The sequence below is a fragment of the Ursus maritimus genome, unplaced genomic scaffold (assembly GCF_017311325.1).
Source record: "Ursus maritimus isolate PB19 unplaced genomic scaffold, ASM1731132v1 scaffold_15, whole genome shotgun sequence".
NCBI lineage: Eukaryota > Metazoa > Chordata > Mammalia > Carnivora > Ursidae > Ursus > Ursus maritimus.
This window is the reverse complement of record NW_024423897.1, coordinates 62577438-62593319: the sequence shown is the minus strand read 5'-3', so window position 1 is coordinate 62593319 and position 15882 is coordinate 62577438. Positions and strand designations below refer to the sequence as shown.

The window sequence follows — 15882 nt, the reverse complement described above, 5'->3', positions numbered from 1 at the left end:
GGGAGCCGTGCTGTCGGGGAGCCATGTTCCTGGGGAGCCATGGTGTCGGCAAGAGCATCACAGAAGGCTTTTCCTGGCAGCGGGCCGACTGTGGATGCCTGACTTGGAATCATTTTAAAGTTAAAACACTGTGGGCAACAGCTCAGCTTGTGACGGGGGAGGCTCAGAGCGCCTTGGAACCAGTGATAGAGCCGACCCGAGTCCACCGAGTGCAAGAAGAGCTAACTGTGTCGGGTCCTCCCTGAACCCCACGCTCCACACACAGCCCTCCTTCGGGCCAGGCCAGGTTTCTCGACCTTCACGCCCGGGTGACAAGGTCGCCACCGAGAGCACGTGGGCTCGCCCCACCGGCCACCTGGCAGCCCGGCACCAGAGGCTCCCCGCACACGCCGCCGCCTCGCCGTGCTGCCCCCCGGGGCCCACGTGCCGGTGGGGGGAGGGCACGGCCGCCCAGGAAGGCGGGCGCACGTGGGGTCACTCTGAGCTCTGTCCAGGTCGACAGAACCTCAAGAGTGCCCCTGACGTGCCTTCTGTCACGGGCTGGCACGGGACAGTGTCCCCTGCTGGGGTGGCGGGCTCCGCTCTCGCCTGCGCTCCCACAAAAACATGGGCCACGTGGCCTGCTCCTGTCAGACCCGGGAAGCCCGGGGCCGCGCGTGAGCTGCCGTCACAGGTCTTGAACTCGGTTTTCCTAAGTTTCTGTTTTCCTTAGTATTTCTTTACATTAACTTTATAACCTTTAACCTTTATGTTAATCTGTGTGTATTTTATCTTATTTTTAAGCCACTTTAAATTCTTTTTAGAGGAGTTTGATACTTCATACTAAAATATTGTTGACTACAAAATTTCATAATTATTTTATATTCGTAAAACAGGATGGCTGGGTTTCCACCGCACACGTGAAACAGGGTCTGCGTGTGGCAGTGAGCCGGACCACCTAGAGGGGGCATCCTGGTGAAACAGGTGCTCGGGTCCTCTGCGGGCGCGGCCACCCCCGCCCTCCCCACCACCACCCGGGATAACCAGGTCACTTCCAGCAGCGCCAACACTGCTTCAGGAGAGCGTCGGGGACGCCAGCCACGGAAGACACTGCTCGAGGAGCAGCCTGGCCTTCCCGACAAGGGTCACGGCAGGTCACTGTGAAGAACACAGAGACTCCTGTCGGTCTGGGAGTCCTTAGCCTCGGCTGGGTCCACACACGTGCGCTCATACGGGGAGGAGAGGGACAGAGACAGGGAGACAGAGAGAGACTGGGAGAGATAGGGAGAGACAGAGAAATAGAGACAGAGAGAGAAATACAGGGAGAGACAGAGAGATAGGGAGGGACAGAGAGATAGGGAGAGATGAAAGAGAGATAGGGAGAGACAGAGAGACAGAGAGATACACAGGGAGAGACTGAGAGAAAAGGAGAGACAGAGAGATAGAGATAGACAGAGAAAGATAGTGAGAGACAGAGAGAGACAGATAGGGAGAGACAAGGAGAGACACAGAGATAGCAAGAGACAGGGAGACAGAGAGAGTCCACCCTCAGAGGCCATGCAGCCCCGGCACGGCCCCGCACGCAGATCGGTTTCCATAACTGGACAAAAGCCGTCTTGGGCTGCGTGGCGCGTGGACGTGGGACTGTGGTGTGGAGTCACTTTCTGAGGGAGCCGCCGCCGGCCGCAGGTGCTCAGGAAAGAGGCCGATTCGCTCTGGTTCCCCTGGGACTCCCTGGCGGGTGGTGGGTGGCGGGGGTACAGTCTCGGTCCCTAAGAGGCATGACGTGCTGCAGACACACAGAATCCTCTGGATTCCTGGAAACTGCAGAAGTGGATGGCGTGGCCCGCGGTCTACACGGCAGCAGGAGGCCGTCCTCACCACTTTGTCCCCTCAGGGGTCACCTGAGGATGGCGCTCCGTGCTGGGTCCTGTGCTCTGCCGGCCCTGCCTCTGCCCCACGGAAGCGCTGTCTCCTCTCTTGGGCGCCCACGGTCGGCAGCCCCCCCCCCATCCCTCCGTCGGAGGTCGCGGAGGAAAAGACGAGCATCAGGCACCTCATTTAAGCTTTGACTTCCGCGAGCGACCCCGCAAAAGGGATGCCCAACCCCCAGCAGCCGGACAGTCGTCGGCCTCGCTCCAAAGATGCGTGTGGGGTAGGGATGGAGGGGCCTCTCCGCAGTTCTCTCCTGGGGGGCCCCCCAATCATTTACCGAGGGAAAAGCGGCTGACGTCCTAGGATTAGCAAGCAGGCCGTTAAGAAGGAAAAGCACAGGGCTCTGGAGGGGCCTCACGCCTGTCCAGTCTCAGCGTTTCTGCTGCTGGGGGGGCCGCCCCCTCCGGAGCCCCGTCCGCAGCAGGTGTGAGCTCTCCAGCTCTGACCACGAACCACTGACCCATCCTCGCAGGTCCCAGGAGACTACGAGGGCTTCTGTTCTCTTCCAAACACACCGACTTCTCAAGGACTTCTGAGGAAACCCCAGGACTCATCTTGTAGGAACGATTTTCCTAGTGAAACCAGGTGTGCGGACCTGCCCGAGCCCCCAGGTCTCCTTCATGAATCCTTGCTAAGACACGGGCTCCTGAGACCCAGCATGGCCTGGAGCGTGGCGGGTGCACCCTGGAGGCCGGACGTGGGGTGTGAGACAGGTCTGGAGCCAGTGCCCCCGCCCCTGACAAGGGACGGGGCCAGCTCCTCAAGCCCTCTAATCCTCGGTGCCTGAGTCTCCAGAATGGGGACGACGCAGTGTGTGTCCTCCCCGGGGCTCCCACGAGGGTGGAGCAAGGTGACCATGGAAGGAGGTGACCACGAAAGGGCTGGCACGGGTCAGGCCCCTCGGCTCAACACAAGCTGTGTTTGCCTCACTGTGCTGCGGCTTTGCAGCGGCAGACGGGAGAGCTCGGTGAGGAACTGGATAGTCCTCTAGGTGGTAGGTAGCCCGCGAGAGAACAGAGGCATAGTCTGTACAGACAGACAGGTGGACGGATGGACGGCCGGCCGGCAGGTGATGGACGGTTCGTACAGGACACACAGACAGGCTAGGACGGATGACAGGTGGGGAACCGATGGTAGCTGACCGGTGGTCGACAGGCTCCGGACGGACGCGGAGATGACAGACAAGGCACAAAGAGCACGATGGGCTGCATTGAGTCCCTCCAAAACTCATGGGCTGAACTTGGAAGCCCGGCACTTCCTAGTGCGACCTCATTTGGAGACAGGTCTTCACAGAGGTGGTCAAGTTAAGGTGTGGCTGTCAGGACGTGCCCTAGTCCAGTGTGACGGGTGACCTTAGAGGACATGGACATCTGGTTATGGAGACACATGCAGAGGAACGTTCTGGAAACACAGCCTCCGTCACAGCCCTAGGAAGGAATCAATTTGACCAATACACCTTGATTTTGCATCTCTAGCCTCTAGAAATGTAAGACAACAAATGTCCACTGATGAGTCCACCCTGTGGCAGGTCCTGTGGCAGCCGTAAAGGTAGTGATAGATGCACAGGGGAGAGTAGAGGACAGACCAACAGACAGACAGGCGGAGATTTATCCTGTCCACCGTTTTAACACCAACAACACCATTCGTGATTTGCAGGCCGGCCTCACCTGACAGCAGGGGCACGAGCTCCCAAGTCCTCCATCAGCTCGGGCTTTTACGGTAGGACCAAAATTAAAATGGATCTGTGCACGCGCGCTTGTATGGGGAGGAGAGGGCCAGAGACAGGGAGACAGAGAGAGACAGGGACACAGAGGGAGACAGAGACAGGGAGACAGAGAGAGACAGGGACATGGGTGTCTGGGGGCACAGAGACCCATCGGAGCGGGACTGGATGCACAGCTTGGGCGGGCTCGCCCTGAAAGCCTTGGAACCACCGCGGTCTCTCCCGCACGAGGGTGTGAGGCGAGTCCCGGCCGTTACCTTTCAGGATGGGGCAGATCTTCCAGACGCCAGCAGCCCCTTCCCTGTTGAACTGCCCGAGGGCCAGCTCCATGTAGAACAGTGGCATTCCAGCAATGACCATGAACAGCAGGTAGGGGACCAGGAAGGCGCCTGCGGGACAGGACAGCTCACTCAGCCTGGAGGCTGCAGAAGGCCACCTGCGGTCACTGGAGTGCGGCCCCGTGCTACGTCTCAGGCAGGACCCTCTGTTTCTCCCTGAAGCTCCCAGCATGGCCGCCCTCCAAAGGGAAATCCCAGGCTGGGCAGGGGGAGCCTCTGACCTCCAGGCCTGGCCCCCTGTCCTCAGTGCCCTGACACGTCCCTGCTGAACCCCAACCACCCCTGTGCCAAGTCACGAAATCACTGGCAGAGCGGAGCAGGGCAGGCCCCAGCCTACACAAGAGCTTGGCTCCTGGAGCTGCCCTCCCCTGCCTGCCCTGCACACCTTGGCCTCTGCCCCTCTCGCTTGTCTGTTCAACTGTCTGCCCCTCTTGAGTTGTAAATCCTCTGGGATCTGAGATCCAACTCTGACCCTACCTGGGTTCTGCCACCCACACCCAGCTCCCTGTCTTCACAGCCCGCCTCGGTCGGAGGCTACGGTGGACGGGTGCCGCCGGACAGGCTGGGGTCCCTCCAGCATACTGCCCGGTCCTCCTGGAGCCGCACCTTGCCCCAAGCACGAAGTGCAGGGCCCATGGCTCTGCCTCAGGTGGGGGGGCCTTTGCCAGGGCTCCCTTCCTGGGATGGGCCGGGGGAGGGAGGGAGACCCCGCAGTTCTGTCTGTGCGACTCACTGCACCTGCTCGGGCCTCCTGTTCTCCACTCAGGACGGCTGTGCCGGAAGAGGCCCTCCCTGAGGCCCTCCCAAAGCCTTTCACCGCGCGGCCTGGAGTGACTAATGGGTCACCGAGGCCGCGGGCAGCGAGCATCATGGGGAATTAAGGAAGCGAGCGCCAACTTAACTGGCTTCTCAGCTTCAATTCGTGGGTGACCCTGTCCCTTATTTTCATTTTCTGCCTCGAGTCCAGAGCCAACTGTGTGTGGTTCTAGGGCTGGCCGCGTTCAGGGAGCAGGCGAGGGCACGGCACACTTCCCCAGCCCTTGTGCTGCTTCAGATTCAAGGGCTTCTGTGCACTCTGTGATACTGTTGGAAGTCGGCCAAAGACACCATTCTGTGGGCATTTGAGAATTTTCTTTCCACAGCGAAAGTCATCTTTGGAAACAGAAGGCAGAGCCCTGGTGCCTCCGACCACCACCTCCGGCCCCGGCGTCCCCACCGCAGAGGGCAGATTCACAAGGAGGCTGCCGAGCCCTCGGCTTCTGTGGCCTGTGACCTCCACCCGGGGAGGCACGCGCCCTAAGGCAGAGGTAGGAGGTCCGGCAGCCCCTCCGGCTGCCAGCGCAGCGGGAATGTTAGGCCGGGACACTCACCACCGCCGTTCTTGTAGCACAGGTACGGAAATCGCCAGACGTTGGCCAGGTCCACCGCAAAGCCGATCACGGACAGGAGGAAGTCAATTTTCTTGCTCCAGGTCTCTCGCTCTTGGGTCTCCGTGGGGGTCTGCGTGGGGTTGATGAGGGTAGAGTTTGTGAGCTGCACCCCATTTTGCTCCTTGACCAGGACGAGTTCCACCGCCTTTGGGCCCATGGCGTTGGGCTCCTTAGCTGGGACCACAGCAGAAGACATCAGTGCCGCCGGGCATTTGCTTTTACTCATGGGCAGACTGGAGCCTCGGAAGTCCGTGCTTCTTCGCGCTGGGTCTTCAGCCAGCATGAAAAATAAACACACACAGCAATGCAGTCATTTAGTGGCCTGAACCACGGAGGCAGGAGCAGAGATCAGGGACATTTACCTCCATGTCTCTGGGGCAGAATACATTCCAAGCACCTAGGCTGACAGTCAAGGTTGAGGACAGCAGGAGATGGGCTAGATCTTGTGGGGGCCGGGGGCAGGGGATGAGCCCTGAAAACCTCAGGACAAATACCTGCCTTGCCCCCTCTTTCCCTGATACCCTCTCTGCGCCAAAGTGCAATGCTGTAAAATCTCCAATTTCGCTTTGAATAATAACGCAAACTGTCACCTCCTCCTTCACCACATGGCCAGGGACTAATTTCACAATCCTCATAGTATCCAAAAGCAAGCCTTTTGGGGCACCTGGGTGGCTCAGTTGGCAAAGAATCTGCCTTCGGCTCAGGTCATGATCTCAGGGTCCTTGGGATCGAGTCCCATGTCGGGCTCCCTGCTCAGCAGGGAGTCTGCTTCTCTCTCTTCCCCTGCCCCTCCCCCCAACCCCCTCATTTATGTTCACGCTCTTTTTTTCTCTCTGTATCTCAAATAAATAAATAAAATTTTTTTTAAAAAAGTCTTTACAACAGGGCATATGTATTCTTTACACACAGGAGTAAAAGCAGAGAGCAAATTTTTATAAGCAAAATCAACCACCGTAATGCAAGTTTAAAGATACTGATTCCAACAGCTTCTTCCAGGAACGCCTGCGGAATGTGCTCCCCCCGTGGCCAGGGACTCACGTGCCGGCTGGGAGACTGGGGCAGCCCAGGGCACCGGCAGGCGAGTTCCCGTGCTTAGTAACTTTACCGAGGAATTGCTTCCAAGACACTTTCATAAAACCCCGTGTAACATGGTCAAGAACAGAGTTACACGTGGACACAGCCAAGAGTGGCTTCAAATCGGACGTCTGGTATTTGGATCCCGCAGAATTGTTTCAGCTGCACACACACGCACGTGAACACACACACACACACACACACACACACGCACACACCCTCTGGTTGAAGCAAAAGAATAACCGGACGGCAGCTCTAATGGGGTCGTTTTCCTCTGCGTGCAAATTTGAACAACTCACCATATTTTACCCACTGCTTCTCTGTGGCCCCCTCACCTGCACTGACAAACCCAGCATCCCTGAGATGGAGGGACAAGCCCTAGCTTGGCAGGGGCCTCAAAGCAGGTGCAACCGTACTGCAGTGGGGTGCAGAGAGAGAGCCGGAGCTGCAGGGACGGCGACATGGGGTGCAGCAGGGAGGGCATGCACACTCAGCATTTAGGGTGAGCCAAGCCGTCTCCTGAAGCCACAGCTTCAGACGCCGGGTTTGGGTACAGAAAGCAAACCATGGCCTCTCAGAAATCTTCGTTCTGTGCGCAGAACGAGAAACAGCTGGCTGATAAACTTGTTTGCTCTGGCCCTTCCCTGCAATCAGCCTGGGCACACACAGACCAGCAGCTCCACGACCCCACCCCATCTTAGCGAGCAGACGAGCCCCAGCAAGGCGGAGCACTGGCTGAGAAAATCACCCCATGGGTCCCCTCAGCCTGTGCCGCATCTGGCTCAGCGGGGAGGAATCAGCCACGAAGGCCCGTGGGGACTCCAGCGATGACCGCCCCTTCCCGCGTCGCCCAGAGAGCCCGGCGGCCGCGGGTCGGGGCGGTCCGCCCGCAGGGCCGGGCCAGGGGTCACTGGGGCGCGATCAGTCCCGCACCCCCTTCTCGTGCACACAGCTCTAGGCCACCGACCTCCTTAAGACCGTGAATGGCATTGTCGGGGCGCGCTGCCCCTGTCAGCGACTTTTGGAGACGCGGTGCCCCCGACGGTACCCGCCCCAGCTCGGCTCCAGACTTCGGGGTCAGCGGAGGCAGTGGCGCGCCCCGAGGATGCGCGGGAGCGACTTACCGCGCTCTGGCTCACCTGCCCGCCCCGGCCTCGTCTCTGCGCTGGGGTCCCGCCGCCAGGCGCGGGCAAGACCTCCGGCTGGCTCCCTTCCCGCTGCGCTGGGCGGTCCCGGCCTCCGGGCTCTTATGAGTCGCGGGCCCGCCCCGCCCCTCCCGCCGTCGGGGGCTCCCGCCCGCCCTGGCTCCGCCCTCGCACCGCCCCGGGTGGGCGGAGGACCAGCCCCAGCCGCGCCCCTGCCCCCGCCCCGGGGACCCGACAGCCTGGCGGAGGCGGTGGCCAGCGATGCGCAGTCGGCGCAACTCTTCACCCGCCTGGAGTCTCGCGCAACCCATGGCCTCGGACGCGTGGGTTCGGGGACACCTCCGGGGCCCGGGAGTCGCAGAACCAAGACGGCGGTTTCCTGGCGGAACCAGCCTTGGCGTCCCTGCTACTCTCGCCCGCACCCCGTGGCTGCCTGCTCCCCCGCGGCGTCTCTTTTGGGGCGCCCGGGAGCACTCGGGGCTGGGCCACAGAGATGCCCCGCAGGAGCAGCTGGCGGGAGAGGGAGCGGGGTGGCGGGCGCGCTGGGTACCGCGCTGGGGCGCGCGGGCTGAACGGGGCCTTCCGATCCCCCCCCCAGTCCGGCTGCCGCGCAGACCCTTCTCCCCAGCCTTCCTCGTCGGGCGCCCCGGGAACTTCTCCCAGCCGAGTCTAGCGCGGAGCAGGGGCGGCCGGTGTCGAACCTCAACTCAAATTCGGCCCCGCTGGGGCGACCCCTGTCCCTGCTCTACCTGGAGGGCTCCAAACCTCGCCTAGGGCTCCTTGGGGCCGCTAGGCCCCCAGGCACCTGATGGTCGCCCAGGTCCTTCTGTGGCGCCGTGCGCAGCCCCCTCGCTGGACGCGGTGTCCCGGCGGTGTCGCTGCGCTTTGCCCGCTGCTCGCGAGCTACGATTGGAACCGTAGGGCGGGAATGATGTGCAGAGGAAAAGGATTTCTTGGACAGCCTGGAAAGACACGGCAGTTGATACCCACTCCAGGAACGAACAGACTCGAATCTTTGCTGAAATGCCCCCGGCAAGATTTTACATTCATGGAGTCCACAGGCCACCAGCCAAGGCCCAGGATCCCGAGGTGTGCAGAATGGTGTCAAGGTGAGTGACCTGGCACTGGCTTTGCCCTCAGGGCGGCCCGTCTCTGGGCATGAAGTTCCCTGCTGTGCATCCTTTGATCTTCCCACTGTGCGTTTGCTGTGGTGGGGCAAGCACAGCAGGCCCCTGCCCTCCAGCCTGTGGGGACCACCGGAGCTTGCTCAGCAGTGTCCCTGTCAGGGGCCCTCAGAGTGCCCTTGCTCCTCAGCGCCCTTCCCCCACTCACTCCAGCCTCACTCCCTTCCACACAGCCTCCTGTCGCCCCGGCTGTTGCCCATGACAGGACCCCTGCCCAGGGAGAGTCCCAGGAACTGCTCTTCCAGGCTGAATTCGAATCAAGTACAGAGAACTGTCGACTCAGTGTCTCAGTCTGCTTTTGCTGCAGTAATAAAACTACGAAAGAATGGGAGGCTTATAAACAGATTTGTTTGCACAGTTCTGGAGGCTGAAAATTCAGGGTCACGGCACTCGGGGAATTGACGAGCTGGTGAAGACTCCTTCCTGGTTCACAGAGGTCTGGTCCCTGTCCTCACCTGGTGCAAGTGGGAGGGGCTCCTGGGGCCTCCAATCCCAATCCCGAGGTCTCCACCCGCGTGACCTAACCACCTCCCGAAGGCCCAGCTCTGGGACCATTGCATTGAGGGGCAGGATTTCAACTCTGAAGTTTAGGGGAGACACAATTCAGTTCCTAGAGCTGAGGGAAGCGACAGGGATTTTGGAAGATGGTGCCCTGCCACCTGTACAGCAACGGCCGTCACTGGGGGGCTGTGTCTCCCCACGTGGGCGCAACGCCTCCGGGGCTAAGAGAAAGGGGTAATCCAGTGTTAGAGCTTTAATCCACAAAGCCAAGGACATAAATGGCCACCTCAGAGAGATTTTTTTTTGAATAAGGGAGCCCAAGGTAGAACTGATGAGTTCAGATCTGTATATTAAACACACACACATTTATTTCTCTCAGTTCTGGAGGCTGGAAGTCTGAGATCTGGGTGCTGCCGGGTCTGGGTCTGGTGAGCCTCTCCTGGCTTGTCTTTGTGTGGTGGGGGAGGGGAGAGAATCAGGGGTAGGGAGAGAGAGAAAGCGCCCTTGCAGGTCTTGCCTTTTAAGGGCACTGATCCCATCATGGGGGCCCCACCCACATGACTCCCTCTAAACCCAGTCGCCTCCCCAAGCCCCACCTTCTAATACAGGCCACTCGGTCCGGGGCTCCGCACAGGCATTTTGGAGGAGCACATTCGGTGCGTGAAATGGTTCCAGACTGAGGTGTTTGTGTTTGTTCTAGGATTTCATTTCCTTTCTTGGAATTTTTTTGTTGTCCCTGGAATTAATGATTGCCTATTTTTTCATTGGTTAATTTTCCATGTTCCTATCATTAATTCAACTCCAAACTGTCCAACAAATGTATAAATCTCCTTTAGATTTGTTGAAACACGGGAGGTAGTGGTGATTTAGAGTCTCCTGCCTCTGCTGTCATAGGGACAGCTGGCCTTCCAGTCTCGCCACCTGGCCTTTGTCCTGGCATTTCCCATGACCATGACTCTGCGAACTCTTACACACGTTTTCCTGCCTAGAACTCTGGTTTCTAGGATCCCATGTGTGCTGCATTATATTTTGTCGTCTCGGCCTCACCACCACCTGCTGCTCAGATCTTCTCTGCACCCCCCAAGGAGAAACTAGGAAGTCTCTCTCCTAGACTCCCTGCCCCATACAGGTGCAAGTGGGAGACAATCCTACCTGATTAGGTAGTTGGAAGAGAAGTGGAAGCCATTATTCCACTATTCCCAGAGGCATGTTGTCAGCTCTGATGGGAGATGTGAAATTCTTAGCAGCCTCCTGGAGAGCTTTTCAGGACCACCTGCTTTGTCTGACCTGCTTTGCTGGTCAAGGCTCAGCTCCAACTTCAGCTGCTTATCTCTTAACTGGAGTAACTCAACTCAAATCCTGGTCTCTGCAGCTACTGGTGCCGTGAATGCCTCCCCACCCCAATGATTATTGGGAAAGACCATAAGACCAGTTTCCCTTCACATGGCAGGGACAGCAGCAACCCCCTGTCTTATCTCAGCGCTATGTCAACTCTCCGGCTCACTCTCGCATCTAGCCCAGAGACATTTATTGTCTGCCACCCCACAGCACACAATGTGGGCCTACTAGGGCACTGATATCATGCTGAATTAACCCGGTATGTACATTCCAAAGCTCGCCATCTCAGTGAAGTTTCTATGGGTCCATAGAGATGTGGGACTGGTCAAGATACACATCCAAAGTGAAAGATAGCTTGCTGCATCTGGCTATCCTACTCCTAAGGAAGAATCACCATACCTGGTGAACTGGTCTTTGGGTTTTGGGGCTTCTAATTGAGAATGCTTCTATGACCCATTTACTGAGTTATCCATAAAGTATTCAAATTGTACCCAGAGCAAGAAAGGTTCTGCAACAGTCTGGATTATTCTTAAACTTTAGCATGCATCTAAATCAAAATCACCTAAAAAACTTTATTGTGCATTAAACACAGTGCTCCAGGCCTCACCCCCAGAGATTCAGATTCACTAGGTCTAAGGTGGAACCTGAGAACTGTCATTTCTGAGGAGTTCCCAGCTGGTGCTAATGCTGCTGGCTCAGGGACCCTAGCCTGAGAAATGTGGGTCTAGCACAATCGATGGGGTGTGAAAATTCTCTGGAAGATAGGGATGCTGTGTTTAGACTCCAGGTGCCTTTGCAGGTGACCCAGAGCGCAGAGACTTCGAGTTTTGGAGAATAGCCAAATATTCTTCCGAAAATTCTTAATCTCCTTTTGAATAAGTGTGCTGCTGAGCCATAGTAGAAAGTCATGGAACTCCAGGTCCACGTAACCTGAGCAGCCCATTGTAAACTAACCCACAAACCTGTAAAGTTTGGTATTGACAGCAACTTGCTATCATGAAATGGAAGAGATCTATACAAAATCAGGCTTGAGCAGGTGCTGAAGGCACACTAAGCTGCATGAACAAGGGTCCACTCTTGTTGCACAATTAGCACCCCTTCACCCGTACCTCTAGCTTCATGGCTGCCTGAGGAAGCATATAGATCCCATATGTTGTACACTGCATACTGACCCCACCGGGAGGGAGCCGGCTGAAGCATTACAGGGGCACTCAGAAGGCACAAGGAGGGAAAATGTTCTCAGTGGGCAGATAATCAAGCAGGGCATCAGGCTGTTTTTCTGCCAAGGGGGAGAGAAAGATGTCTCAATTGACTCGCAGGCATTGGCTACTGGTTTGGCTGTATAGTAAGAGACCTCAAAGAAAATTAAGAAATTGGTGACAAAATCTTAATTGGCAGACTGAATAATTATGCAGAAAATCTTAAGGAATCCTCAAAACAATTACTAGAATTAATAAATGACTTTAGCAAGGTCATAGGATATAACAAAAGTCAATTATATTTCTATATATCAGCAGCTATCAACCGTAAAATAAAATTTAAAATAATTTCATTTACAATACCACCTAAAACAAAATGCTTAGGCATAAAATATGTGCTAGACATGTGTGTTGAAAACTGGAATACATTGCTGAGAAACTGCAAAGGCCTTAATCAGTGGAGAGGTATACCATGTTCATGGTTGAAAGGCTCACTATTAAGATGTTATTTCTTCTCAAATTGATACACAACTTCAACTCAATCTTAACCAGAATTCTAACTTGCTTTTTTAAAATTTATTTTTATTTTTATTTTTTTTTGAGAGAGAGAGAGATCAAGAGAGCGTGCATGCACGATTGGGAGGGGCAGAAGGAGAGGGAGAGAGAATCTTAAGCAGGCTCCATGACCAGCACAGAGCCCAATGGGGGCCTTGATCTCACAATCTTGAGATCATGACCTGAGCTGAAATCAAGAGTTGGATACTTAACCGACTGAGCCACCCAGGTACCCCCAATGTGTCCTCTTTTTAAAAACAGCTTTGTAGAGCTATAAATGACATACAACAAACATATTTCAAGTGTAGAGTTTGATAAGTTATTTGTGTGGGTGTGGAAACATGAGTACCATCAGGATGATGAATGTATTCATCCTTCTCAAACTGTCCCCTGCCCATTAGTGATCCATCTTTACCCCAACCCCAACCCCTGGCAACCACTGATGTACTAGCTATAGATTAACTTATTTTTTCCTGATTCTTATATACATGGAACCATAGAGTAGGTGCTGTTTTTTGAATCTGTTCTCTTCCACTCAGCATATTTGAGATGACTCTGTGTCATGGTGTGAATCAATAGTTAATTCCTTTTATGGCTGAGTAGTAAGTATATAGTCGTATCACTGTATACTTAGAACAAGGACATTGTCCATTTATCCTTCACCTGTTGATGGACATTTTGCTATTCCAGATAAAACTACTATGAACATTTGTGTACAAGTCTTTGTGTGGACATATGCTTTCATTTTGGGTGAATACTTAGTTATGGAATGGCTGAGTCATCTGGTAGATTGTGTTTAACTGTTTTTAAAAACTGCCAGACTGTTTTGCAAAGTGGTCCTAGCATCTCACACTTCTGTGAACAGTGTATAAGAGTTTCAGTTGCTCCACATCCTGGCAACACTTAGTATGGTCAGTCTTCTTAATTTTAGCCATTCTGATAGGTGCATAATCATATGTCATTTCTCTAGTGATGGAGACGTTTCAGCAATCTCCCCGGGTGTGGCTGCCACCAAGGTTCTTGTCTGTGTCTGTTCACATATTTTGCACATTGGATTGTTACATTATTCTGGAGTTTTGAGAGTTCTTTACATGCTTCATATTTGAGTCCTTTATCAGATAGGTACTTTGCACATACTTTCCCCACCTTGGATTCTGTTTTCATTCTCTTTGTAGTCTTCCAAAGAACAAGTCATTAGTTTTGATGAACCCTAAGTCATCATTTTTTTCTTTTCAGATCTTGCTCTTTAGTGCTGTATTTGAGAAATCTTTACCTAACCCAAGATCACAACAATTTTCTACCAAGTTTTCTTTTAAAATGTTTAAAATTTCGGGTTGTACATTTATGTGTATGACCCATTTTAAATTAACACGGCCTTAGATATGATCAAAGTTCATCGTTGTACAGGTGGATATCCAGCTGTAAGACATCTTTTCTCCACTAACTTGCTTTTGCACCTTTGTTGAAAAATCAGTTGGCCTATATGTGTAGGTGTATTTCTGGGCTGTTTCCTTGATCTATTCCTCTATTTTGATGTCGGTTCCTCTCTTGCTATGGATGAATTCTGTCCCCTCCCAAAATGCCCTAAACTCAGGGTGACTGTATTGGAGATGGGGTCTTTAGGATGCAAAGCTAAATGAGGTCATCAGGGTGGCCAACAGGACTGTGGCCTCATAGGAAGGGGACAATCTCTCTCCCCACCTGCCACGTCAAGACCTGGCCAGATAGCAGCCCTCTGCAAGCCAGGAAGAGAGCTCTCATCAGGGACTGAGTTGCATGACACCTTGGTCTTGGACGTTCCAGTCTTCAGAGTTGTGAGAAAGTTTGCTGTGGTTTGACCCACGCCATCTATGGTACTTTTGTCACAGCAGCTGAGCTGACTAGTACAACACTAACTTGATTACTATTGTTTTGTAATGTGTTTTTAAGTTGGGTAATGTAAGTCATATAACTTTGTTGTTTTTCAAAGTTGTTTTGACTATTCCAGGTCCTTTGCATTTTTATATGAATTTTAGAACCAACTTTCCAATTTCTATAAAAAGCCTGTTGTGATTGCTTTAGGTGGAGGCCATCATTGATTTGTGACCTTTATTCTTTTCAAATTAAGGCATTCAGTGCTATAAATTCCCTCCTAAGTTCTACTTTAGTTGAATTTCCTAAAGTTTGATATGTTTTTGTTTACATTCAGTTCAAAATATTTCCTACTTTCCCTTTAGATTTCCTTTATGAACCATTATTTATATATAATATCAATTAGTTTCCAAATATTTGAGGATTTTCTTTATATATTTTATTCTTTTCTGGGTATATTTCTTGTATCAGTACCTAATTTACTTGCTTTCTTCATTGGAGAACACACTGGAATCCTTTTAAGTTTATTGGGGTTCATTTTATATTCTAGAACATGGTTGGTCTTTGTGGGTGTTTCACATGCATTTGAAAGGAATGTGTATTCTGCTATCACTGGGTGATGCATCAACGTCAAATAGATCCAGTTGGTTGTACTGTTTTCAGGTTGTCTGTATCCTTACACACTTTGGTGCCCTTGTCCAGTCATGGTTGGGAGATAGGTGCCGAGCTCCCCAGGTGTGATTGTGTGGACCGGCCCATTTCTCCTGCGGCTCCACGTGTCTTCACTGCATTGATTGTGAAACTCTGTGTTAGGTGCACTCACACGGAGGACCGTTCCATCTTCCTGGGGAGCTGAAAACTAATAGCCTTTGCTCTGAAATTGACTTTGATGTTAGAACCACCACTGCATTCCACCTTTTTTTCAAGTAGAGTTGGCATCCATCCTTTCCCCTTTAACCCATCATTTCAAGGGTGTTTCTCATAGGCATCATATGTTAGGTCTTGCTTTTATACCCAGTCTGGTGGTTTCTGCTGTTATTGGGGTGGAGGGGGTGTTCAGATCATTTACATTTAATGTGAATGTTGATATGGTTGGGTTTAAATCTACCATCTGTTATTTGTTTTCTATTTTTCCAATGGGTTCTCTGTTCCCTACTTCCACTTTTTCTGCCACCTTTTGGATTGAGTAGTTTTGTAAAATTCAATTTCCCCTCTTTGGTTGGCTCCTGAGCTGCATCTCTTTGTTCTGTTACTTTAGTGGTTGTGGTACGTGTCTTGCCCCTGACCCAGTCTGCCCTCAAGTGACTTGATGCCACCGGACATATCCCGTGAGGACTTCTGTTTACCCTCCACCCGTTGCGACGTTGTTTTCAACGTTTTACCTCTGCATGCTGTGAACCCAAGAATATGAAATCGATTTTGCTTTAGACAGCCAATCATCTTTTAAAAAGATTTAAATAATAGGAACATAAATGTATTTCCCATTTCTGGTCCTCATTCTCTGTATAGATCAGGTTTCAAAATGGTGCCATTTTCCTTCTGCTTTAAGTACTTATTTTAATATTTCTTGTAGTTAGGGTCTGCCAGTGATGAACTCTTTCAGTTTTTCTAAATCTAAAAACATCTTTAT

At 53.1% G+C, this 15882-nt stretch overlaps 1 protein-coding gene across 1 annotated transcript in view; it reads right to left on the bottom strand.

Annotated features, from left to right (window-relative positions):
* Positions 1-5666, bottom strand: part of SLC6A3 (solute carrier family 6 member 3) — a 38180-nt gene extending 32514 nt beyond the window's left edge. The window contains exons 1-2 of the mRNA XM_040630576.1: positions 5346-5666; positions 3895-4026 (exon numbers count right to left, since the gene is read on the bottom strand). Of these exons, the coding sequence (XP_040486510.1) occupies positions 3895-4026; positions 5346-5631 (418 nt within the window). The 5' untranslated portion in view covers positions 5632-5666. The remainder of the gene's footprint in view (positions 1-3894; positions 4027-5345) is intronic.
* Between the last annotated feature and the right edge of the window lie 10216 nt (positions 5667-15882).